This window comes from Maniola hyperantus, chromosome 18 (assembly GCF_902806685.2).
Source record: "Maniola hyperantus chromosome 18, iAphHyp1.2, whole genome shotgun sequence".
NCBI lineage: Eukaryota > Metazoa > Arthropoda > Insecta > Lepidoptera > Nymphalidae > Maniola > Maniola hyperantus.
In genome coordinates this window covers 3646538-3672581 of record NC_048553.1, presented here as the reverse complement: position 1 = coordinate 3672581, position 26044 = coordinate 3646538, and the positions used below count along the sequence as shown (strand labels likewise).

At 41.4% G+C, this 26044-nt stretch overlaps 1 protein-coding gene across 2 annotated transcripts in view; it reads right to left on the bottom strand.

Annotated features, from left to right (window-relative positions):
• The window catches only part of MTA1-like (metastasis associated 1-like), a 93126-nt gene extending 67455 nt beyond the window's left edge, over nucleotides 1-25671 (bottom strand). Inside the window, exons 1-2 of one of the 2 annotated variants that reach the window (XM_069504419.1) lie at nucleotides 25277-25671; nucleotides 1221-1382 (exon numbers count right to left, since the gene is read on the bottom strand). In XM_069504419.1, the coding sequence (XP_069360520.1) occupies nucleotides 1221-1382; nucleotides 25277-25304 (190 nt within the window). In that variant the 5' untranslated portion in view covers nucleotides 25305-25671. The remainder of the gene's footprint in view (nucleotides 1-1220; nucleotides 1383-25276) is intronic. The other variant, XM_034978305.2, reaches the window with a different exon arrangement.
• Nucleotides 25672-26044: the final 373 nt, after the last annotated feature.

The following is a 26044-nucleotide window of genomic DNA, read 5'->3' as shown; positions in this document are numbered from 1 at the left end:
AAAAGTTAAAAAAACAACATTAAATTAAATTACTTAATTAAATTACAGACATTACCTGTACATCTACATTCAAAGTGTAGATTGCATTAAAAAATATAATACTATAGGTTCAACAGTTTTCTTATTAGTTCTCATAGGCCTAGACAGACTTAAAACTATTGAAAGGTTAATCATGAAATGTAAAAAAAATTCGCAAGCAGAATTAAAAATATATGGTCTTAAAGGTTGATTTGCTCAGTTCTGGTAAATTTCAGAGCAGTAGTCTTTTAGTCTGATATATTTGACGTCAGGTAAAAAAACTCTGATCATGAACTTGCGCAGTGGGTGATAACTGATTTATCGAGCTTTTTGGTGGTAAAAAAGTAAGGCGCGACGGTAGAGATTGTGCCGTGGGCCGTATCGTTTTTGGCACATTGGTTCGTCAGACAATCTTTCATTTCCCACCCTGTAGGAAAGTACAGTTAATATTCTTGGACACAATCACCCCCTCCTGAAGTCCGGCTCCAGACGTCACCTGTGCCAATTGTACAGCCAAGATTATACAAATCCCACAGAAAATCTGCTCAGTCTGTGGAGTGATTGCAATATGCAGATCAATTTGAGAAAAACATCCAAGGGACCAAAAGCTTAATTTGCTACAATCAGCATGCGATATGCACCGCCCGACCTCCCACTGCTAATGATGCAGGAAAAGTCAAGGTCCGGTGTCGGAGCGAAACGTGCGTCGAGTGTGTTTTGGGGGATTTATGTATAGCTTGCTTGGTCACTGGTTGTTCCTGCATGTTATGCAGTGGAAGGGCGGGCGGTGCATATCGCATGTTTTTTTTATACAGATAGCGAGCAAACGAGCAGGCCGGTCACCTGATGTTAAGTGATTACCGCCGCCCATGAACATTTACAGCACCAGAGGAACCGCCGATGCGTTGCCGGCCTAATAACCCCATGTTGTAATCTAAAGGGAACACCGCCGAAGGGAGTTGATTCCACAGTTTGCATGTTCGTGGAAAAAAGGATCTGGCACAACGGGTGGTCGAAGTGCTCCAGGAACCCAGGTGGTGAGGGTGGAATTGATTGCGGTGCTGCATGTTGCACCATAAAGATTTGCCTGTTTCAGCGGGTTATAGCAAGTTCCTTGAATATCATTGCCTTTCGCAAAGTAACGCCTGCTCCTATACAACGAGAAAAATATCATCTCAAGTATTTTAGAGGTATTTACTCACTTTGATGCTTATCTGCTAATTGTATGAGAGGGTTGGGCAGGTCCCGCCGCCTGTAGAAGCACATGACTTTTGCCTCCACGTTGCCGGACGGCGTTTTGTTCAGTTCCTCTATCCGCCGGATTTGGTACGGAGACGTCGACGACGTCTCGAAATAGACGCAGTCTGTGGACAACACAAAATGCAACATGTAATAAAAACTTTCACAGGCTACCGTGGAAAGAAATGACGCAGGTCCTACACGGTGCAGCACACAGGCGCGGGTGCGTCAATTTTTCAACTTTCGACCTGTCACGTACTATACACAAATATTTGGCAAATATTAACTTCATACGTATACGGGGTAGCGTTCCAAGCACATCGTCTATCTTTCTTAGTTTTATAAATCACTAGCTTATACCCGCAACTTCATCCGCGTGTACTACACAAATTTCAAACCCCTATTTACCGCCTTGGGGTTGAATTTTCAAAAAAATCCTTTCTAAGCGTATGTCTACTAGCTATCTGCATGTCAGGCCGATCCATTCAGTAGTTTGAGCTGAGCATTGACAGATCAGTCAGTCAGTCATCTTTTCCTTTAAATATATTTTTAGACTAGCTGATGCCCGCGGCTTCGCCCGCGTAGATTTAGGTTTTTAAAGATCCCGTATAGCCTATGTCACTCAGGAATAATGTAGCTTTCTACTGGTGAAAGAATTTTTAAAATCGGTTCAGTAGTTCTAAAGATTACCCCCTACAAACAAACTTAACGACAAACCTCTTTATATAATAATATACAACGGGCCGTGCAGCAGAAATCGTAATATTTTAATTTCGCCATAACTTCAAAACCAAACGTCCAATTTTAATCATTCAAAGACCAAATATTATCTCCATAAACTGTTCTTAGTGATGAAATCATTTATTTTGATAAGGATTAATAGCATGAGTAAAATAAACGCGTTTAAATGTAGTCCAAAAAAATTCAAGATTTTTAAATAAAAAAATGGTTGCTGTGCCTCACTCGACATAGATGGGTATAGTGTGTCGCGGACTTTTTTGTAGATATTTATAAGATCTACAATTAATTAGAACATTTTATGGTTCTATCTTTTATAGTTTAGGCAGCGTACGCAAAATAAGTAACTTTTCTGGTTGATTTTTTACACCTTGTGTCCGAAAAACCCAAATATCTTACGGAACCCTATTTTTTTCCAAAATAAAATATAGCCTATGTTACTCGTGGATAATGTAGCTTTCGAATGGTGAAAGAATTTTTAAAATCGGTCCAGTAGTTTTTGAGCCTATTCAGTACAAACAAACAAACATACAAACAAAGTTTTCCTCTTTATAATATTAGTGTAGATGTAGATTACCTATTTGGATACTTAGCGCCAAGCAAGCAAGGTGACGAATGACGTCGCAAAGGGTACCTACTCGCAGGGGTATCTTCTACTAAGATTGTCTACTTTAAATTGTAGTTGATGACATATTGAGTGTTATAATACATATTATATTTGACTAGGTTGGTAGTTACGACAATAATAATAATCTACAAACAATTTTCAAACTTTGCGTTATGGATTTAACTTCATGTATATTTACAGATAGTTTTATTGATTAAACCAACATCCTAATAGTATGCCTAAACACTTCTTATAAACGATGTTAGTATCTAACAGTAAAAAAAATATATAAGAAAAAAGTTACAACTCTTTTCCAAACAATATTTGACACGATCAATACGATGACTTTAGAGTAAACCTCTTAAAAGCCTATCAATATCGAGTAGGCACTACAGCTACTCGGCTTTAGGCTGCGCGCCAACCGGTTCCTCTACGCGACGCCGACGACGGACGACGCGAACGGGCAGAACGAAAGCGAAACGCATGGGAACGAGATCTTGAAGTGTGGACCTACGCGCCGTGTGACGACGCAAGATGCGGTGTAAGCCTTAAACCACACTACAGGCTTTTTGTTATACGACTACATATTGTTTTTAATCATACTTTCAAGTAGCGAATACAAAGAGACAAAAGTAGGGATCAGAGTCGTCATTGTCCGGTCGTGAAATGGTTTTAATGAACTTTTCTTCCTTCGACCTCTTTACATTTCTGTGCTGATAAACCTGAGCATTCACTTGTAACAAAACATTGAACATTCACTGTTTTTAAATTTTGAAGAACAAGGAATATATAGAGCATCTTGAGTTCTTGGCAATTACTTTTAAACTTTAAGGGTGTCTGGCAGGGGGTTCCCATGATACTAAGTGTCTGGCAATGCATGGCGTGATTTCTAATATTATTCTGAAGAAAATAAAAAAAAATTGACTTTATGATTTGACGTAAGATTACTTCTTTATCTCCCAAAGCCACCATGATCCAAACAAACGTTCCTCCCAGTGGTAAGGACAATACGCAGAGAAATTTTCAGCTTTCATAAAATAACGAAGGTCTGACACGCTTTGGCTCTTAGTCCATAAGTTGCTACACAAAATAGAGTGTAGTAGTGGTAGTAGGGTGTAGGGTGTAGCAACTTTTTATAAAGCGACTTACTTGTCGCAAGTGTGATTTTACTGTAACTTATCGTCATCGAGATACTCGCGACTCGTAAATAACATGCAGTTCCAAGCTCTGAGTGTATATTGCACATTCGTGTCTACGCAAAATTATCGGACTAATAAATATCAGTGGTGTGCACTCCATAGAGACAAAAAGCCCTCCCAGAATATAATTTTATTTATTTACTACCCTTACTAATGCTATATATTGGTAAGGGTATTAAATAAATAGTAGCTAGCAATTTCTTATAGCACAAAGGGAAAAATCTGAAAACCGTGAATTTGTGGTTGGTTACATCACAAAAAAAAAAAGTGTTAGTTAAGTTATTTCTTGTACGATGGCACGGAACCCTTCGTGTGCGAGTACGACTCACGTTTGACCGGTTTTTTTAAGAAATGCTGCTACACAAAGAAGAAACGCGCGTGCTATCCGCCCGCGTCAGCCGATCAACTCGTGCTGACACGCCTCTCCCATACCCTCGCCACTCGCCATGTCGATCTTCCAGCGCCCTAGGCGGTTGCTTAGTTAGCTCTTATGGACAGGTTTTTTTTTAAAGAATACTAGCTGCCCCGCCTATCAGTCGATTCTTTTTCCGGATTTTTAAAATTTTTCTCTCCGTAAGAACCACCCTCGTACTTCAAGGAATATTATGAAAAAAGAATGAGCGAAATCGGTTCAGCCGTTTTCGAGATTTGCGATCAGCAACACATTTAGCGATTCATGTACACTAATATTATAAAGAGGAAAACTTTGTTTGTTTGTTTGTTTGTTTGTTTGTTTGTACTGAATAGGCTCAAAAACTACTGGACCGATTTTAAAAATTCTTTCACCATTCGAAAGCTACATTATCCACGAGTAACATAGGCTATATTTTATTTTGGAAAAAAATAGGGTTCCGTAAGATATTTGGGTTTTTCGGACACAAGGTGTAAAAAATCAACCAGAAAAGTTACTTATTTTGCGTACGCTGCCTAAACTATAAAAGATAGAACCATAAAATGTTCTAATTAATTGTAGATCTTATAAATATCTACAAAAAAGTCCGCGACACACTATACCCATCTATGTCGAGTGAGGCACAGCAACCATTTTTTTATTTAAAAATCTTGAATTTTTTTTGGACTACATTTAAACGCGTTTATTTTACTCATGCTATTAATCCTTATCAAAATAAATGATTTCATCACTAAGAACAGTTTATGGAGATAATATTTGGTCTTTGAATGATTAAAATTGGACGTTTGATTTTGAAGTTATGGCGAAATTAAAATATTACGATTTCTGCTGCACGGCCCGTTGTATTATATTATATATTATATAAAGAGGTAATGTCGTTAAGTTTGTTTGTAGGGGGTAATCTTTAGAACTACTGAACCGATTTTAAAAATTCTTTCACCAGTAGAAAGCTACATTATTCCTGAGTGACATAGGCTATACGGGATCTTTAAAAACCTAAATCTACGCGGGCGAAGCCGCGGGGATCAGCTAGTTTTTATATATAGAGAAGATTAGCCAAGTTTGTTATGCTGACTAACATTCCCCTTTCCCTTCCAACTAAGCGTAAATCTTGTACTAGGAGTAGGTTCGACGATAGGGGTCAGTCAGTCAGTTATTCAGTCAGTCAGTCAGCTGTTCCTTTTATTATATCCTAATATTATGGTCGTTTGTGCACTCATCCGTGATTTTATGGATCCGTGAAAAAATACGAATAGAATGTATGTACATATTTGTACGACGGCCACTTCGAAGAATCACGGATACGAACCGAATACGGATGAGTGCACAAACGCCTTATGGGTGCACAGATAAAGTCTTGTATGCAACTGTTGATAATTAGGTATTATACAGCAGTTTCATAAATAACTATTATGTTTGTACTTTAATAAGTGAAGGATAAACTCATTATCCAACTCACATAATATAAGTATTTATTTTGGTTCCACTCATTACCACGGATGTCTCTAGTTAGGAAGTAACGCCACACGAGGCGTAGTTGCGATCACATGAATTAACAAATAAAATGGCGGCGATCACCGTTACCGTTTACAATAGAACACGGGACCCGCGCACTGTGACTCGTTTACCATCGCGTTTTATTTTGATCGCTTCATAATTAAATAGTCGAGAATCGAGATGGGTATTCCTTATTATTAACTCTTATAGGGTTCCGTACCTCAAAAGGAAAAACTTTGTTGTCTGTCTGTCATTTCATCATGAAATTTGGCAGGTAAGTAGGTTTTATAGCACACGTAAAGGGAAAAATGCGAAAACTGTGAATGTGTGGTTACATCCCAAAAAAAATTAAAATGTGTTCATGAACAAATAATTAGTATATTTTCAACTTTTAAAGTAATATTAATATACCAAGTGGGGTATCATATGAATGGGGTTTTCCCTGTACATTCTAAAACAGATTTTTATGTATTATAAGTTTTTGATTTATCGTGCAAAATGTCCAAAAAATACGACTGTAGTACGGAACCCTTGGTGCGCGATTCTGACTCGCACTTGGCCTTTTTGGTTTTGTTTTAGGTTAGAGTTTCTTTCCTTAGCATATTGGGGCTGTTGAAAGAAATCTCTAGTAGAGATAAGTTGTCTTACTACATACAGGTTACTTAAGTTTCTACAATAAGTAGATTTGATAGCATTTGACCTCGCTATCACCCATATAGGGATCGAGAGTCGTGACGTTTTACCAGTCAACCTGTATATTCTGTGGTGACGGTATGACACACATAATTCAAAATAGGTATGGAAGTTTGCACAAGCGGTCATAGCCTAGTGGTTAAGACGTTGGCATCCTATTCCGGAGGTTCGATTCCGGGCCCTGGACCTCTAACTTTTCGAAGATACGTGCGTTTTAATTAATTAAATGTCACTTGCTTTAACAGTGAAGGAAAACATCGTGAGGAAAGCTGCATGCCTGAGAATTCTCCATAATGTTCTCAAAGGTGTCTGAAGTCTACCAATCCGCACATGGCCAGCGTTCTCACTCTGAGAGGAGACCCGTGCTCTGTATGTGAGCCAGCGACGATTATGATCATGATATCATTACAAATTGAACTCAAAATCTGTGAATACTTTGACTAACTTACGAAGCCGAAGCGAGTCGCTAGTTTCGAATTGATCGGTATGACCTAACAACAGTTAGACGCTCATCTAGTTCCCTATACGCCCCGTGCCGATCCATCTACATACACGTACTATAAACATACGCGACGCAAGCAGCGTGGCGGCCTATGCCGTACATACCGCTGCTTATGTATTCACGTATGTAGTCAATAGTTATATGTCGGGAGAGGCATTATGCGGCTGATAGCGATGTTAACGCCCGTTCAGTTTTGCCAAGACTTTAGTGTATTTTTGGAACGTGTCAATAAGTAAGTGTGTAGTAAATTTAGCTCTGGTCACGTCATCGTAAGATGTTGGGAATGGAAATCATTGGATTTCCCTCGGATCGAATGTAGATGAACATATTTCATGACTGACTGTCAAATAACTAAAATCGCTGGAGGTCTAGAAACTTACGATTTTGCACGTATACTTTCTCAATATGTAACGCTGAATAAAAAAGGATTTTGAGAAGTTCTTAAGGGATATTCAAAAAAACCTAAATCGACGCGACCAAAATCTTGTGCATTAATAAAGCTAGTCGTATTACCTATTAATCTTGTTCTTGAATCGGGTATAACATAATTTGTTCTGGTCACCGAATATTATAGGAGACTAGCGACTCGCCCCGGCTTCGCACGGGTAGCTTATTACAATTTTCGTAGGGATCTCTAATTTTTTTAAAACAAAATATAGCCTACTAGATGATGCCCGCGAATTCGTCCGCTTAGATTTAGGTTTTTAAGGATCCCGTGGGAACTCTTTGATTTTTCGGGATAAAACCTTCCCTAGGATGCAAGCTTACTCAGTACCAAATTTCGTTAAAATGGTTAAGCGGATGAGCCGTGCAAAGCTGCAGACAGACAGACGGACAGACACACTTTCGCATTTATAATATTATAGTATGGATGTCACTCATTAATAATGTAGGTTTCTACTTGGTGAAAGAGTTTTCAAAATCTGTTCGGTAGTTCCAAAGATTACCCCCTACAAAAAACTTACCTTTACCTCTTCTTACATCTACTTCCAATCTAGGTATACATAGTTGTGTGATTGGTAAAAGCAAAAGGGTGACTGCGAAATTGGATTTACTACTTCCGAATGCGCAATTCAGAGCAACAATAATAATCCGCAAGAATAAGAAAATCTATACATTATATAGAGAAGGGGTGCAACGTGAAGAGAAATGTACCTACTATGCTTCACCCACCCTTACATTTTGCACAACTCACTATGCACTTAAAGCATCTTCAGTAGATATACTTTACAATAGATCTAGACCAAACGATTCATGCATAGCATCACTTTGCGGCTTCAAGTTTCAAGTAAGTCTGTACTTAAATAATTACATTTTAAAGCCTGAAACACACAGCGTCCGACGGAAAGGTGTGGAACGCGGTTGCTAGAAGTTCTTACTAGATCTATTATTCTTGAGATCTACTCTAGCGAAGTGGGGCTTCATCTCTGGACACGAGACAGAGCATTGCGCACTTGAGTGGGTGCCCTGCGTGCCCGACAACCTGCACAAACTTGGAGCTACACGAGGCTACCGGCCGAGCTATTGCGGTTGCGGCTTAATAATTGTGCTCCCAGCATTTGAGGTGACCGTCGAATTGAGAAGAAAAAGATTCTGGAGATGGCGGTTCGCGCCGCGACAGATTGGAGAGTGGAGACAGACACATCACTTGGCTTATGGGTTTCTGTAGTGGTCGGTTGGCAGTGGCGTGCACAGGGTTTGAAGCCAGGGTAGGCATTAGTTAGGTAGGAACTTTCAACCTTTACTGGCAGGTCATAATGTAAAACTTGCATTGAGCTATTACAACTGGGGTAAGCAGTGCATTTATGCCTCTATGTCGGTTGGCAGGAGAGACAGAGACGCGAGACCGAGACCCGCGACACGAGACTGACAGCAAGCGCGCTTCAACTTAGACCTCATCATTGCTTTTTAATAAGCATTGTCAACAAGATCAAGCCTATGCTGTAATACAAATATTCTTCGGTAGACCACATGCGTTTCAGAAAATAAAGACTAAATCTGACAACTACTCATGTATCTCTCGCGACTTGGTCCGGGCAAAGAGTTGACCATCGGAGACCGAGACACGTGTTTCTGTCGCGGTACGAACCACCACCTTAATGTGCTACATGCTTGCTTTATCATCCTCATGTACGCGCGCGTTGTGTGACGTCATAATGTCCCGTAGCGCATTGCATGTTTCAGGCTTTAGTCTTGAACCATTTAATACGCGAACTTGATGGCTTTTTAGTCATGCCAAGTCCTCGGTTCATATCATAATTTTTTTAAAGTTCCCTTTGCGAAAATGTCATTAAATTATCCCGTCGGGATATACAATTACACTGTGGGGGATTTTATGAGTTATTTTGTCAACATAGGAAAGTACCAAATTCACGTTTATGGATTACCCTGTCTGCTTTGTATTTATATCTAACTCGTTTGTGTTTGCGTCTGCTAAGTATCCAAGTCTTAATATTGTTATGTTCAATGTACGGTCTAAATACATAGATAACTACTCGGATATTCAAAATGTTAAAGAACGATCAATGGTAGAGATACTAAGTAGGTACATATAGTACCACTAAAAAGGTTTTTTTTGAATTCCACCCGAACGAAGCCGGGCGGGTCATCTATAAGTCGTCACTATAGCTCTAGTAGGGCGAAGAAGCGAATACTAAAGAGTACCTACTTAACGATATTTTGCTACTTATGAAAGTTGCCCATTTAACCAATTACCAAATTCGGGTTTAAGATTCGAGGTAAAGCCACGTACGTAAGAAACTGCCAGTTATTTTATATTTATAGTGGACATTTGCATAAGCAGTACAAGATGCTTTGCACACACTCGTCGCAAGTGTTTGTTGAATAAATAACAAAAAAAAATTGATACGTGTGCACATTTTTAGATCATTGACCCACTGATTTTAGGTAGCGCACGATGATATTTAAAAAATTATAGTAGCGATAGATAGGATAAAGGGATGACACTCCCATGGGCTCCCGACCTTTTATTATCAAGCTTCCCTTCTGCCATCAACGAATACCTACACCCCCATGTCCTACTATGTATAACTACAAAACAATAAGAAAAACTATAGGATTTATTTTGTAGACAATATCTTTATCAATTATGAGAAGAATGAGATTTTTTGTTTTGTAAAAAACGGACGGTAGTAAAGTGGAATACCGTTAAAAAATAAAAATATCAAAAAAAATGTCTATTTTTATAAGTCGATGTCCACGCCCCCCTTAATCAATTTTCATGAAGCCCCTCGCGGGAAAAACGCTCCACAATTTGACCTTCAATGGTTAAGATCTAGTATGAAGGAATGGGTAATTTTTATGCTTTAAAAACAAAAGCTAGTCGTAGCATGCTAGATTATAATTTTTCCTGGACTGAGAATTCACTACGTATGCCAGTAGCCCTCCGCGCCCATAAATTGCTCTAATGGAGACGTCTGCAAAGACCATCGTTTAGGAGGCGAACTTCTCAGTTCTTGCCTTCGCCTAAGAACCAACACCGTTCAGAACAATTTGAATATGATCCCATTTCTTCGAATAACGGAGTACAGTACCCAGTAGGAAATATTGTACATCGACCTAGAGAAAGAGATAGTGGTTTCGTAGAGCATTGTCTCTGTCGTTGAGACTGACAAAACGTCACATAGGTATAAGTGACAGAGACAACGCTCTACGAAGCCGAAATCTCTTTCTAAAGGTCGATGTACAATATTTCCTGCCGGCTACTGTACTATAAGTTTCGCGAATACAGTAGATACCAAGTTATAGATCAAAGTTTTGATAGAAAAATTATCCCGTTAATTAGCCGCTCTACGCTTAAGGTAAATCTCCTGGATAATTCACGACGGTGACGGATTGTTTCAACAGATTTAGTTCACAAATAACTAGGTAAAATCTTCGATTCTGACCATGCGGAATTTGAAAATAGCCTTGTTTATTATGTGCATTGTTTAACACCTGCGCGGGAGTTGCGAGATGTGAAACCTACTTTATTTTGGTCGACTATAGGTATTTCGGTAAGAAATACCGTCGACCTGCGACGATAGGCTACGAACGAGCTATTGCGTCTTATGTTCTTCTAGAATACATAATAGCGTGAATGTGAAGGTCTTCGTTTTTGTTTTAGGGACGCCACCTCGAAACCCAGACGTGTCGTAGGGAGCCGGGAGATTCAGGCTGCTCAAGACCGTGGCGTGTGGAAGTCGCTACAAGAGCCCTATGTCCAGTAGTGGACGTCTATAGATTGATAATGATGATGATTTACTTTACTTAAGTGGTTACACTTTAAACCAGTGTCGTCAAAGGTTCACGCGACAAGAGCGATGTGCGTCGGAAAAATTGTTAGTAAAATAATAATTTACGGCAACTGGTCGGTCGAGTTTAGCTTGTCAGGCAGGACCAGTTTATTGTTCGGAAACGTACTTAGGTATGCAACTTTCACCGTGGACGCTGGTAATTGCGAGTTCATAGCGTTTAACGGATCATTGTCAGAAGTGTTGAAAAATTAACTTCGAGTATTTTTCGGTCGTATACGTGATCTACACTAGGTAGCAGAAGTACAAGAAGTACAGAATGATCAAGATGTCGCAAGAAATCAAGCCGACTGAGAGCATTTATCAAAAATACTTTTTAATTCTCCCCTCTATTACTTATTACTTTATAATATCTCCCGCGCAAATGGCTAATTTGATATTATGTCTGTGGAGACTGGCCGCCAAGCCCGATATCCAGTCAGGATATTTTTACTTATGCAGTTCCTTGTAGTTACGTTTATGGTTGAAACATAAACGTTGTATACAATTCGCTCGTTTTAAGGTACGGACAGACGTGCTCAAAAAAAGCGTGCTTTTATGCTAGCTTAATGTTAGCATGCTCATGCAACTGTTCACATTTGCCAGCAATAAGCATGCTTAAATAAACTGTAGAGTTATATGTTGTATGTTGTACTGAGTACATGCTAATAAGCAAACCCTGTTCAGACGCGCTCGGAGCACGCCCCCTTCTACCCGCGCCTCAGGTAGCATGCTCGAAAATCAAACGTCGGTTGATTTTTGAGCATGCTCGAAATAAGCATGCTCATTACATGACACACGTGCTACTAATGAGCACTTGCTCAATAAAAGCATGCTTTCGTGCTAGTAATGAGCACGTCTGTCCGTACCTTTAATATGGTAAAGCAAATTAATAGAAACGGTAAACAATGCATCGTTATCGGTAGCCGATGTACAAATACTACTGTTCAAATGGATCACACAACAACACCGCAGTAGCAAAAATGTGGCAAGCAACAGTCAGTCATAATATATTGAGTGAATGGTCTTACAGCAGCTGCCTATAGTTGCACTGTCGCAGCCACAAATGACTAAAAATGGTGGTCGCGATGTAGTCGGCCGCTTGTGTGAGATTGCCGCGAGAGGTTGCTTTTGTGGCCACGATGTACACACGGGATTGTTCGCGACAGCCGCATAACGCGAATGCGAATTTTGATAGGTACGTGTAAATGAAACTATAGGGCACTGAGACAGCTCGTGAGGTAGAGCGCGAGTTGTGGGGCCACGTAAAAAGCAAGGAATTCAACGACGCTGTAACCCCACATCAACCAGAATCCTACCCTAAGGGTGAGATCTATAGAGCGCACTTTGAATTTGCTCAGACTTAAGTTTGAGTTAAACGAGACAGATTTAGATGAGAGATATCATACATTTGTCTCGTTTTAACTCTGTCTTAAGTCTAAGCAAAGTCAGAGTGCGCTCTATAGATTTTACCCTGAGAGTCTCAGTCAAGTGGTAAATCTGTGTAGGTTTGCCCGGCGACATTTTTTATGCCTCTGTGGCGTGGTTGTGGCATCTCTGGCAGAACCCTTATACTATCTTCGGTTGAATCCAAAGCAGGGGTTCGCGGTGTGAATCCGCGACTCTGTCTCAATCACTTCTGAGTATTCACAAAACTTGTAATTGGCACTTACAAAATTATCGCGCGTTTTGCGGTAAAGGAAAAACATGACGAAATGCGTGTCTTGGAAATCCTGGTTTATTTGTAGAGAAGGCGTGCGTAAATTGACCGTTAGGTGCACGTGTACCTAAATACAACAAATAACAATAACCAATAGCGTCCAACGGGGCAGATGTGTGTACACTAAGCTCGACTCAGTTACTTAGGCACCTATGACCCCATTGTGTCGTAAACGCTTCTTAATAATAGGATACAGCTGCCTAATCGAGTGACAGTGGAATGAGAGGCGGACTTTGCAATGTTTTCATAACGTGGGTCGTATAAACAAAACACTAAATATCATCTATAGACTCAGTTAATACTGAGAAATCAAACTAAAACGCATTGTTTCTTTTAGTCTAGTGTAGCGAGAAGGAAAGATACGGGGTTTTTCTCAGTGCGGGCGAGCGCGAGTGACGTGCGGGTGTGCCTGTGCCCCCCCGCCCCCCTGCCCCCCCCCCCCCCCCCCCCGCCTCATAAACCGATTGCCATCTCAACCTGTCGCGGACTATTACATCCGTAACCCTATCGGATGCGGCAAATTTCCGTACGTTTTTCCCGCAAAATCTGTGAAAGTACAGAACTACATAGAAGCGCGCGCACTCCGGAATTAATTTCGCACCGGATTTTAATTCAAGTTTACGGATTTTAAAACACTGCAACTCATCTATTCTACAATCTACAACGCATTAATGGCAATCTAGTATCTAACACTAGATTAGAGCACTCTCTCACACATGGTTGACGCTTGACATCGGAGAGCAATAATTGGGACCGATGACCTTACGGCATTTAGCCGGCTCACCAAAACTAATGCGGAAGTAAAAGGCATCACTGACCAATAACCGTATTATAAATGCGTAAGTGTGTTTGTTTGTTGGTTTATCCTTCAATCACGGACGCATTCGCAACGGAGCAACAGATTTATGTGATTTTTTGCATGGGCATTATTAAAGACCTGGAGAGTGACATAGGCTACTTTTTATCCCGAGAATGAATTGTAAATCCTACGGGATGGTTGTAACTTAAACACACGCGGACGAAGTCGTAGGCATCAGCTAGTAGGTAATAAATTAGATCGAAAAAAAGAATTGTTAACTCATTATCAATTCAGTGAGAATTGAAATAAAATCTTAAACGCTCTTTTAAAGCTTTAACATGGTTTTAGAGCTTAAACGCGGTTTTAGGGCACTCATAAATTTGATAGTCTTATAAATTAGTATGTTGCTGTTCACACCTAAAGACGCTAAAGGATTGCGAAAATGCAACATTTATAAAACCGATGATCGATTCATCAGCAGTCTGATCCGATTACATCGCCAATATGAAGATCGTTTAGTCGGTAGTCTACGTGCGCTATAAGTACTAAGTATCTAACTATTAAAAAAGTTTAGTATTAAGTACAATTACTTAAACTTAAATTAAAGTATCTAAAATTATAACACACCATACGTTATTATTTAACACCACAAAACCGTAAGCGAATTGATAAGTGGCACCAATGGGTGCAGTTTATTTTAGGGGCTGAGTACTCGACGATTTTTTAGGGCGCCTGCTGTTTACAAACACAGCGTACGTTTAACTTTTAGCGGCTAATTAAAGATCGGTACCCGAGAATTGGGTACGATAAAATCACTCACAAAACACGGTTTTATTTTATTGTTTGACAGACATGTGGCGCTTGGCTTGCAAGTGCAATCCCACCTCATGTTTCTGGCAAAGTAGAACCCCCTTGCCTAGATGGTGCATACTGCATCACTAGTTATATTGTTTTAGCTTCAACAATGGGTAATATAGACTTTACTATTGTGAAAAGAAAAAATCGTGTTATGTAAGTCGTGAGTAACGATCGACAGAGACTTTACATTGACTACGTGAATTCAGATATATCGACATCTCGACGAAGGGCTTGTTCAAGTTGGCACATAAATAAAAATTGTTTCTAGTTCTAAGAAGTAAAGGTTGTTTCTAAAGAGCCTCAATAGCTCAACGATTAAGGAGCGGCCTGAATTCCGAAAGGTTCCCGGTTCAAAACCCCATCCGTTGCACTATTATCGTACCCACTCCTTGAACAAGCTTTTCGCTTAGTTGGAGGAGAAAATGGAATATTAGTCAATGAACATGGATAATATTTCAAAAAAAAAGTTAGGCCTGAATCGATGATGTCGGTGGCGTACGTCATCGGTGGTACAGTTCACGACAGAAACGTTCGAGGCTTCGACGTCACTGGTAGGCGTCAAATGTTCCTACATTTACGCACTAGATAACCTATGAATCGCATATTTTTCTTTGCCACCCATAGCCTAATATTAACTTAAGACAGCCGCTAGTTGCGCTACCTTTTGTAGGTATAAAATGGTCAATACAGGTACAATCGGGGTCGGGGATATCTGCTCGGCTTCCGCCCCGTGCGGACGTTCGCTCATGCGCTCTACCTCGCGGTACCGCTCCGACTCTCGCGCGAGTTCGCCCTGTGTTAGTGCAAGTGCCCTGGATTGCCAGTGCTTCGATTGTTCCTGCGTTGTGTATAGTGTAGTGTAGTTCTAGAGCCCAGGTTCCGTGAGTACACTAGTCTAAGTCTAAGCGCAGCATAGGTTCACACCCCCGTCACCCAAGGGCGGGGACTCACATTAGGGCCACACCGTAGGTACCCACCTCCCTGCCTTGGCAGGGAGGACCTTTAGCGCCACCGGGTCCACTATGGGCCCCAACCACCCCGACCAACCCGCTCCTGGGCCCCATCAGGGCCCGGAGTTCCCCCAGACATTTTACAAAGACGTCGACATGAGTGCTCTCATCGCCGACCTCGCGACCCGAGACCCCAACTACCTTAAGAAATTTAAGGTACATGCGAGTCGGACGCCTACGCGCTACGACCGTCCCCCGGCATCTCCTCCCTCGGCCACGGCCATGGAGGACGATACCCCGACCGTGACACCGACCGACACTAAGGAGCCTCACTCCAAAACCCCAGCCGGGCCTTCAGCCCAAAAACCGATCCCGACCAAGGAGCCTCACTCCGAAACGTCCCCAGCCTCCTCTGAAACAGAGGAATTCACGACGGTGCAGACGAAGGCCCAGAAGCGAAAGCTGAAGGCCTCCAAGTCCCACGCAAACCCACCTAAAAAGGTGGGCGTTGCAGCCCCTTCAGGGCCCGGTACTCAACCCACAACCTCCCAGGCAACCCCCGAGGAGGAGTCGGAAGACTCCCCCATGGAGGAACCGCCAAGGGAAAAAGTCCCTCCTCTCTTCATCAGAGAGAAACTCAGCTGGCAGCGTATCCTGCCATTATTAGACCAGCAGGGTATCTCCTTCACGAGTGCCCGCTCGACCGCTGTAGGCATTAAAGTTCAATGCCCAACTTCAGGCGACCATCGCCTTCTTACTAAGACTCTCCGCCAAGAGAATGTAGGGTTCCATACCTACGCTCTTCCCGACGAACGCGTTCTACGCGTAGTCATTCGCGGCCTTCCGAAGGAGCTCGATACAGAGCTCATCAAGACAGACCTCCTTTCCCAGGAGCTGCCAGTCCTGGAGGTTCACAGGATGTATCATCCTAGAACCAAAGTCCCTTACGAGATGGTGCTCGTAACTTTAGAACTTTCCCCCGCGGGTAAAAAAGTTAATAATATAACCTCAGTGTGTCGCCTTACTGGCCTCAAAATAGAGCCCCCCCGTAACCGCGGCAGGATGGGCCAATGCCATCGCTGCCAGATGTACGGCCATTCCGCAAGGAATTGTTTCGCCCACCCTAGGTGCGTAAAGTGCCTAGGGGACCACGGCACCTCCGACTGCCCCAGGAAGCAACCAACCGAGGAGCCCCCGAGCTGTGTTCTTTGCAGGTCTCAAGGGCATACCGCGAACTATCGCGGATGCCCTAAAGCCCCCAAGGAGCAAAAGCGAAGGGTCAAACCGGCCGGCCGCAAACCTACTGCAGCTCCCCAACCCACCCAAAAATTCGTCCCTGCGCCGGCTCCGGCCACCAACGCATGGGACAAACCCCTTCCCAGGACTAACCCTCCTGCGCCCAAGCCCACCCAGGCACCCCCGGCCAAGCCCGCCCAACCAGCCCCGGCCAAGCCCACCCAACCAGCCCCGGCCAAGGCTTCCGCGTCTACGCCTAAGCCCCAGCCCCAGCCAGAGCAACCGCTCCATACATCCGCAGCGGCAAACGCTGCGGATAATCTCAAATTAATAGAAACCGTCCTCGCCTCTATTGACATAGTGGAGATGGAAATTTTCGCCCGGACCTTCAGGGAAGATCCCAAAACAGCCATTACCCAACACTTGGGTCTACTCATCTCCATAAACAACCTTAAAAACCTATAATGGATAGTACAACCAAAGGTAGATTAAAACCTCACTCCTTAGTGGTCGCGTTTTACAACGCGAACGGCCTTATCGACCAAATGGACGAAGTCCGCGAGTTTGTATGTGCACATCAAACTGACATTCTCCTAGTGCAAGAGACCTTCTTGAAACCTAGTAGAAGTAATCCCAGAATTGCTAATTTTAATATAGTCAGAAACGACAGGGCCACTGCTAAGGGTGGCACTGCTATATACTACAGAAGGGCTCTTCACTGCACTCCTCTCGATCCTCCACAACTAACCAATATGGAAGCGTCCATATGTCAGGTGAGTATGACTGGCCATCCGTCGGTCATACTAGCATCCGTCTATCTCTCTCCCTCGAAAGATCTGTTAGAAAGTGACATCCGCGCACTTCTCTCATTAGGAGACTCCGTTATCGTGGCCGGAGACCTTAACGCCAAACATCAAAGTTGGAATTGCCGCTCCCCGAACTCACGAGGACGCCAACTCGAAAGACTGACGCACCGCCCCGATCTTAACTTCATAGTTATAGCCCCTGACACACCGACTCGTTATCCAATGACCGACAATTCAACAGACAGACCGGACATACTCGATATAGCTCTTCTAAAGAACATCGCCCTTCAGGTGAGTCCTTTGGAGGTGCTGTCCGAGCTAAGTTCAGATCACCGTCCCGTCCTAATGCGGCTAGGACCCCTGCCCACCGCGGCCCCCCCGACCAAAACAGTCATTGACTTCAAGAAGCTCTCAGAGCATCTTAAGTCTATAGACTCAGTGCACATCTCTCAAATTCCTGACATTATAGGTAGTCTAGATGAAGCGCATGCAGCCTCACTGCACCTTACTAATCATATCCGCGATGCTCTAAGCGCCTGCTCCCGACAGATGCCGAACGGTTTCACCCGTCGACAGTTGCCGGACGACGCCAGAGAGCTCATCACCATCAAAAACGCTAAACGTAGAGCCCATGACGCATGTCCTAACGCCGACAACCGGAGAGAACTCTGGAGAGCCCAGAGGGAGGTAAAGGCTCGCCTTGCCGAACTCCGCGACGAACAATGGGACAGGAAGCTGAGTGAGCTCAAGCCATCGCATGTAGCCTACTACAGCCTGGCGAGAGCTCTCAAAGCCGACCCTGTCTCGGCCACTCCTCCGCTTTTACGTCCCAATCAACCGCCCGCCTTTGAAGATGTCGATAAGGCCGAATGCTTGGCCGATAGCTTAGAAGCCCAATGCTCCCCGAGCACCATCTCTGTAGACAAGTCCCATATAGAACTAGTCGAAAACAAACTAGCATCTATCTTCTCTTCCGCCCCAGGTGGCGATCCAATCCTCCCGACGAATAGCGGCGAAGTTCGTCAAATTATCAAAGAATTTCACGCCAAAAAAGCCCCAGGCCCCGACTCTATTAATAACAAAACTCTAAAGTTACTCCCCGACGTATTAATCAACCTCCTGGTTGTCATTTTCAACACCCTCATGGCGGGATGCTCCTTCCCCGACAGGTGGAAAGAAGCTACCGTTATAGGCATCCCCAAGCCAGGGAAACCTAGGAACCTCCCTACTAGCTACCGCCCCATTAGTTTGCTCAACACCCTTGGCAAGGTGTATGAGAAAGTCATCCTCAATCGACTTAGGTCCGTCGTAGAGGAGAAAAACCTCCTCAACGACGAGCAATTTGGCTTTCGAACCACACTCATGTGTTCATCAAGTGCACCGCCTCACGGAGCACATCCTTCTCGGTTTCAACCGATTCAAAACGAGAGGTATCCCAACGGGAGCCCTCTTCTTCGATGTAGCCAAAGCCTTCGACAAGGTGTGGCACGCCGGCTTGATCTACAAGCTTTACCATCTAGGCGTGCCCGAAAGACTCGTACGTTTACTACGAGAATTTCTCACCAATCGAACTTTCCGCTACCGTCTGGATGGAACCCTATCCTCCCCAAGACCTCTTCGAGCAGGAGTCCCTCAGGGCTCCCTGCTCTCGCCACTTTTGTACGCGCTGTACACCAGCGACATTCCCAGATCCCCTCATGTTCATATAGCCCAGTTCGCGGATGACACCGCTCTATACAGCTCCGACCTAAACTACCGGAACGTTAAAGCTCGACTCCAAAAGGCAGTCAGTAGCCTAGGCCACTGGTTCCGCCTTTGGAGGATAGAGGTTAACCCGGAGAAAAGCGCAGCAGTGCTCTTTCAAAAGTCCAAAAGGAAATCACAATACAAACTTCGACAGACTGAAATAACTCTTTACGACCGCCCCATTCCCTGGCAAACTAATACCAAGTACTTGGGTGTAACCTTTGATGACAAGATGAGCTTCGCCGCGCACATTCGTAGAGTCCGCAAGAACGCAGCGTATGTGCTCTCCCGTCTTTACCCCATGATTTGCGCAAAGAGCAAAATGTCACTTCGACATAAAGTCACGCTATACAAAACGTGCATCCGCCCAATAATGTCTTATGCCTGTGTTGCATTTGCACACCTGCCGCCCTCCTCTCTCAAACCTCTCCAAGTCCTACAGAATAAGTTTATGCGTACGGCCACTGGCTCCCCGTGGTACATGCGCAACGTGGACCTCCACAGAGACCTCCAACTCCCGACAATAGCTCATTACTTTAAACAGCTTTCCAAAAATTATTTTGAGAAAGCCATTAGACACCCCAACCCCCTAATAGTTGAGGCAGCGACTTATACCCCTGACCGAAACGACCCCCCAGATAAAAGACGCCCTAAGCACGTCCTTAACGACCCCGACGATCAAATCATGACCGACAATGCACCCTATCTCGTAGGGCTACACAATTCAACCTCATCACAGCGTCTTCGCCGGCGAAGACGAGGTCCCCGATTTCTAACGTCACCCGGACGTGGGCTCACGCCACGGCCTCGGGGGCGTACGGACTAACCAACAAAACCGACAACTCCACCCATCCCAACGTCATCCTAAGCCGTGGTCCGAGCCTCACAGGAGGCGCCCTTAGGAGGACGTTGCCCCCCGACCTCTCGAATTATTTCTTCGAGCCCTAGGGCTCACCCCCAGGCGGAGCTTCGCGCTCGCCAACCCCCCCGGTGACGCTGTAGCGGCCAATAGGGCCTACGCAGCATAGTCAATCCGAAACAACACAAAACTACAATCGGGGTCATTCGCTATCTAACCGTTGAAGTGGACACACGAGAAGCTCATTCCCAAGAAAAATACCGCCCAAGTGATTGCACTACTGCAATCAGGCATGCGGCAGTGTGATGTCGCTCGGCAACTCAACTTGAGCCGTTTTTCGGTTCGAAGAGTGTACCAGCGTTTCCTGGAGACCGGTGGCTTCGTCCGAAGACATGGGTCTGGTAGACGTCGCTGCACCTCGGAGAGAGACGACCGATTCATCGTAGTGACGTCTTTGAGAAATCGGTTCTTAAATGCTGTTGAGTTGCGACAGCAGCTCCAGACAACTAACAGAAGAACTGTGAGTGTGTCTACGGTTAGACGAAGACTGAGGGAGAAGAAAATAGCGGCGCGAAAAGCTGCTACGGGTCCCAAATTGACCGCAGAGCATCGGCGAGCCCGCTTGCAATTCGCTCGCGAACACGTCAATTGGACCCTCGAACAATGGAAAGCTGTTCTCTTCTCAGACGAGACGAGAGTGTGCCTTTTCTGCAACGACAGACGCAAAAGAGTGTACAGAAGACAGGGTGAACGATTCGCCCAAGCCTGCATCCAGGAGACGGTGGAATATGGAGGCGGTTCTTGTATGTTCTGGGGCGGCATGTCTGCCGACGGCAAAACCGACCTTGTTTGCGTCTCCCGGGCTCGAGGTGCTCGCGGGCAAGGGTCACTGACTGCTCACCGGTACATCACAGAGATCCTGGAAGAACATGTGGTCCCCTATGCCAGTTTTGTTGGCGAGGGGTTCATGTTGATGCACGACAACGCTCGCGCTCACACTGCAATTATTGTGCGCGAGTACCTTCAAGAGGTTGGGATCTCTGTCATGCACTGGCCAGCAAGAAGTCCAGACCTGAACCCGATTGAGCACCTATGGGACCATTTAAAACGCAAGGTTCGGTCTCGTGATCCCGCTCCTACGACTCTCCAGGAACTCAAAGATACTGTTATTGAGGAATGGAACACTATCCCTCAAGAAGACATTTTAAAATTGATAAGATCCATGAGGGATCGTATGGAAGCCGTCATCAGGGCAAGGGGGGGTAACACTAGATTTTAGATTATTTTTAAGATCATTTTTTGTATTCTTTTTTGTATAATTAATCTGTTTTAAATTAAGGCTTAATTAAGGATTTTTACTGTTTCATAAACTTCTTTTTTTGTGCTGTTCCAATAAAAGAAAAATAATTAATTGAATTGTTTTTGTGCTCTCCATTTCATCCCCTTTCAAATGATACCCAACATGACCCTCATTATTGATGTCAAATAAGGTTTAAAATTGTTTGAAGTAGATTTTTTGAAAGGTGCGATTTTTTTGACGCCGAGTGTAGGTCATTCAAGATAAGCAAAATGATGCAGAGATGAGCAGGTACATGCTTCATGTTAGAATCAATATGGTCATATAATACTGTAATTTGTATCGAAGATTGTTTTATGGTGCCTAAATCTACACTAATATTATAAAGAGGAAAACTTTGTTTGTTTGTTTGTTTGTTTGTTTGTTTGTTTGTTTGTACTGAATAGGCTCAAAAACTACTGGACCGATTTTAAAAATTCTTTCACCATTCGAAAGCTACATTATCCACGAGTAACATAGGCTATATTTTATTTTGGAAAAAAATAGGGTTCCGTAAGATATTTGGGTTTTCGGACACAAGGTGTAAAAAATCAACCAGAAAAGTTACTTATTTTGCGTACACTGCCTAAACTATAAAAGATAGAACCATAAAACGTTCTAATTAATTGTAGATCTTATAAATATCTACAAAAAAGTCCGCGACACACTATACCCATCTATGTCGAGTGAGGCACAGCAACCATTTTTTTATTTAAAAATCTTGAATTTTTTTTGGACTACATTTAAACGCGTTTATTTTACTCATGCTATTAATCCTTATCAAAATAAATGATTTCATCACTAAGAACAGTTTATGGAGATAATATTTGGTCTTTGAATGATTAAAATTGGACGTTTGGTTTTGAAGTTATGGCGAAATTAAAATATTACGATTTCTGCTGCACGGCCCGTTGTATTATATAAAGAGGTAATGTCGTTAAGTTTGTTTGTAGGGGGTAATCTTTAGAACTACTGAACCGATTTTAAAAATTCTTTCACCAGTAGAAAGCTACATTATTCCTGAGTGACATAGGCTATACGGGATCTTTAAAAACCTAAATCTACGCGGGCGAAGCCGCGGGGATCAGCTAGTACTTATATATTTTAAACATGATTACAGACTTGTTATCAAAACCAACTTTTTTATATTATGCTTGGAATTTGAGTGGAAATACATAATAATAAAAATAAGGTTTTGTCTATGAAAGAACCTGTGATGTTTATCTTGTGGTGATAAGATTTTATCATAATTTACAGGCTAGAGATTATTTTATAGACAAACTATGTGAGTCACTCCCACATTTAATTTATTGCATGTTGTAATATTTGAATGTGGCATGATTTTTATGACTTATAATTATTTACAAAACTTATGTGATCCAATTATTAAGTACATATATATTGACTATTTAGGTTAGGCAGATCTTTGCAAATATGCTACCATAATGAGAGAATATGATGAAACAATAAAATGATGACAATAATTTCTTATCTTATGCCAACCCAATATTGCTGATAGGATAACATTTTACAATATGGTTATGGTATGGTATGGCTGCTCTTGATAAAGTGAAAATCACAATTTTTATAAGTAATTTTTTTTTAAAATGAATATTAGCCAAATTAAATGACTAATATTCCCCTTTCCTCTCCAATTAAGCGTCAGGCTTGTGCTAGGAGAAGTTACGACAATAGTGCAACAAGCGCGATTTGAACAGTCAACCTTTCGGTTTTCAGTCCACTCCTATACCGGTTGAGCTATTGAGGCTCAATAATTAGGAATGTTACATGATTAATATTTTCTATAGTTATAGGTACATCATAAAATATTTTTTTGATAACCTCTTTGAACAAATAGTTATTAACTATTTCTAGTTTAAAGTAGTACATAGTAAGTAGTTAAGTTACTTAAGGAGTATAAAATTTAGTGAATGTAGTGCTAAGTGAAATACACAGAGTATTTAAAGAAAGTTTTTTGTATTTTTTTAAAATATTTATTTAACACAAGTAGGTAGGTAGGCACTAGTTAGGAATCAAGTATAATTGATATTTTTATAAGTATAGTTAAATAACATTTGGGTGTTATGAATTTAATACTTTTGATTATTTTCAAATAGTTGTATATATAAGTAGGTACATAAAACTAAATATGTATTATAGTGTTAAATACAAATTATGATGGAATGTATTGTGATATCAAATCAGAAAAAAGTTTTTTATAGTAGAAATATTTGCAGCATTGTTTATTTAGATTTTTACATCATAAGTACTTTTATTTTAAAGGCAAATTGTAACAATACGTGAACAAAGTAAAAGTTGACTGAGTATTATCTAAGAGGTGAATGAACTCATTTGCATAGCCAATTAAGTGTGTGAAATGGAAATGGTTGGTTAAAAAGTTATAATTTCAGGTCATATTTACTGCTTACAATAATTTAATCTAAAAGTATGGTAATTTAAGAGAAAATATTTTTATAACAAAAAGAAATTAACATTAAGTCATAACCAGTATGTAAGGGAGCTAAAAAATGATATAAATTGACAAAAATAATTAAGTGTAGATGATAACAATGAAAAATTCAAGTTTTATATCGCAAAGTATTCATACAGTGTTTATACTCTGCAAACTTTAATACAAAATACCTAACAGGCAATAAAATTATGTACTGTCGGTGATTATAATATTAACAGTTTGAGTTTGAGTGAAAAAGCCTCAAGGTGATGGATGTAGGTCAAGTAATTCTTTGCCAGACACAAGTATATTACTTATGCAGGTATTCAAAGGTCACAACAAATTAAAAGATAACCACTCAAGTACATACAATTAAATATTAATCAATATGTAGGTACCTATTGTTTGTACTTTATGTAATGTCATTTCATCTGAGGACATTTAACTGTGTGAATTTATGAAACTTGTTTAGAATTTGTTACTTTAGCAACTGCTAAAGTTTAGTGTAATTAGTGTTTAATACTTTCTTATGTTACTAAGTACTAAATCTTAATTAGAATTTTAAGAGAGAGACAATGTTTTTTTGATAAAAAATACTTAAGTGAGTGCTACTAGTTTTCAATGACGCGATATTTAGTTATAGGAAGTATTGTAAAGGAAGAGCTAATTAGCATTCGGCGCAGCGACCGCGGAGCGCGCCACACGGCCGCCAGCCCCGCGACAACGCCGCCACTATCAACCACTAGACCGAAGCGCCAATCGCCGAACCGAAGACCCGTCCTAATAAACCACACAATCTCACATTACCATAAATATCTTTAATTACCTTCACACACCTTTACTCCGGTTTTAGATCCCACAGTTCAACCCATCATAATAATATTACTCAGAAATATGCAACAAAATGTTTTGACAACATCAATTATAACCTAAAAACTCGTGACAATATCCAGCAAATCGTCACGAACGAACGAGAAATTGCCCAAATAAATAACTGCAGACGACTCCAATCTCATGTCTACCCATCCGCAAACAGATACGCAAGCCGATACAATGATACCTAGATGCAAATGCTAATGTCCTATTTGAAGAATTTTGGTAAAGTAAAAGTCATTGATAAATACTATCAAACCCGCCTGAACGACACGAAATATTTGTAAATCTACGCTATTTTTCTTGAAATCGCGATATTGAACATTACTAAACTAATTAATGTGAGCAATTAATGAAGGTACGACAATCAAAGCAAAGCACCGCTAGTCGGCTGGCGGTGAACCGGCGAAGCTACAACAAAAATAACCAATTTTTGTTACTTACCGCCGACTCTGTACATATTCGCAGCCATTTTTATACACAATCACTATTCATTAACACTTAATTAATCTACATCTGACACAATTAATAACTATAACACTATGTAATTGAGCTTTTAACAATGTTTTTCATCACGTTAACTCCGGACGCCTTTCGCTGATCGCCATTTTCTTTCACACTACCTACTAATTTGGCCAGTGCGCAGTCGCACTTTTTGGCGTAAACTTCTTGGTCTTGAAACAAAGCAATGACATATCATTAATTTAATATCCACTTATTTTATTCGAAACTAATTCAACTCTAATTATTACTTTATCTTATTTTACAAATCATGTCCCACGATTGAAATTTATTTTACTACATATCAAAAATTAAAAAAAAAATCTTTCATTCAAGCACGTTTCGTTTTCACATTAAAATTTTGTAATTTAAACGATCCATTTGTGGCCGAAATGGAAAATAAATGAAATTAAAAGCACGATTCGTAATATGTTTAGGGTAAATTTAGTAAAAATAATAAATTCGGTAATCATTTCTTTTGTTTTTAATAAATCAATTATATAATTTAGATCTTTTTCGTTAATAGTTTTGCATAAGATGGAACGTAATGTTTTAGAATCATAGACAAGGACGCTCATTTACTCTATGGTATTTCAACCATAGCCAATAATATGATTTATATCTATGGATTTAATTTAAAATATATTAATTTAGTAATGAATTAACATACCACTTGCTTAATTTTTCCTTTCTTAATTTTATATTTTGCTA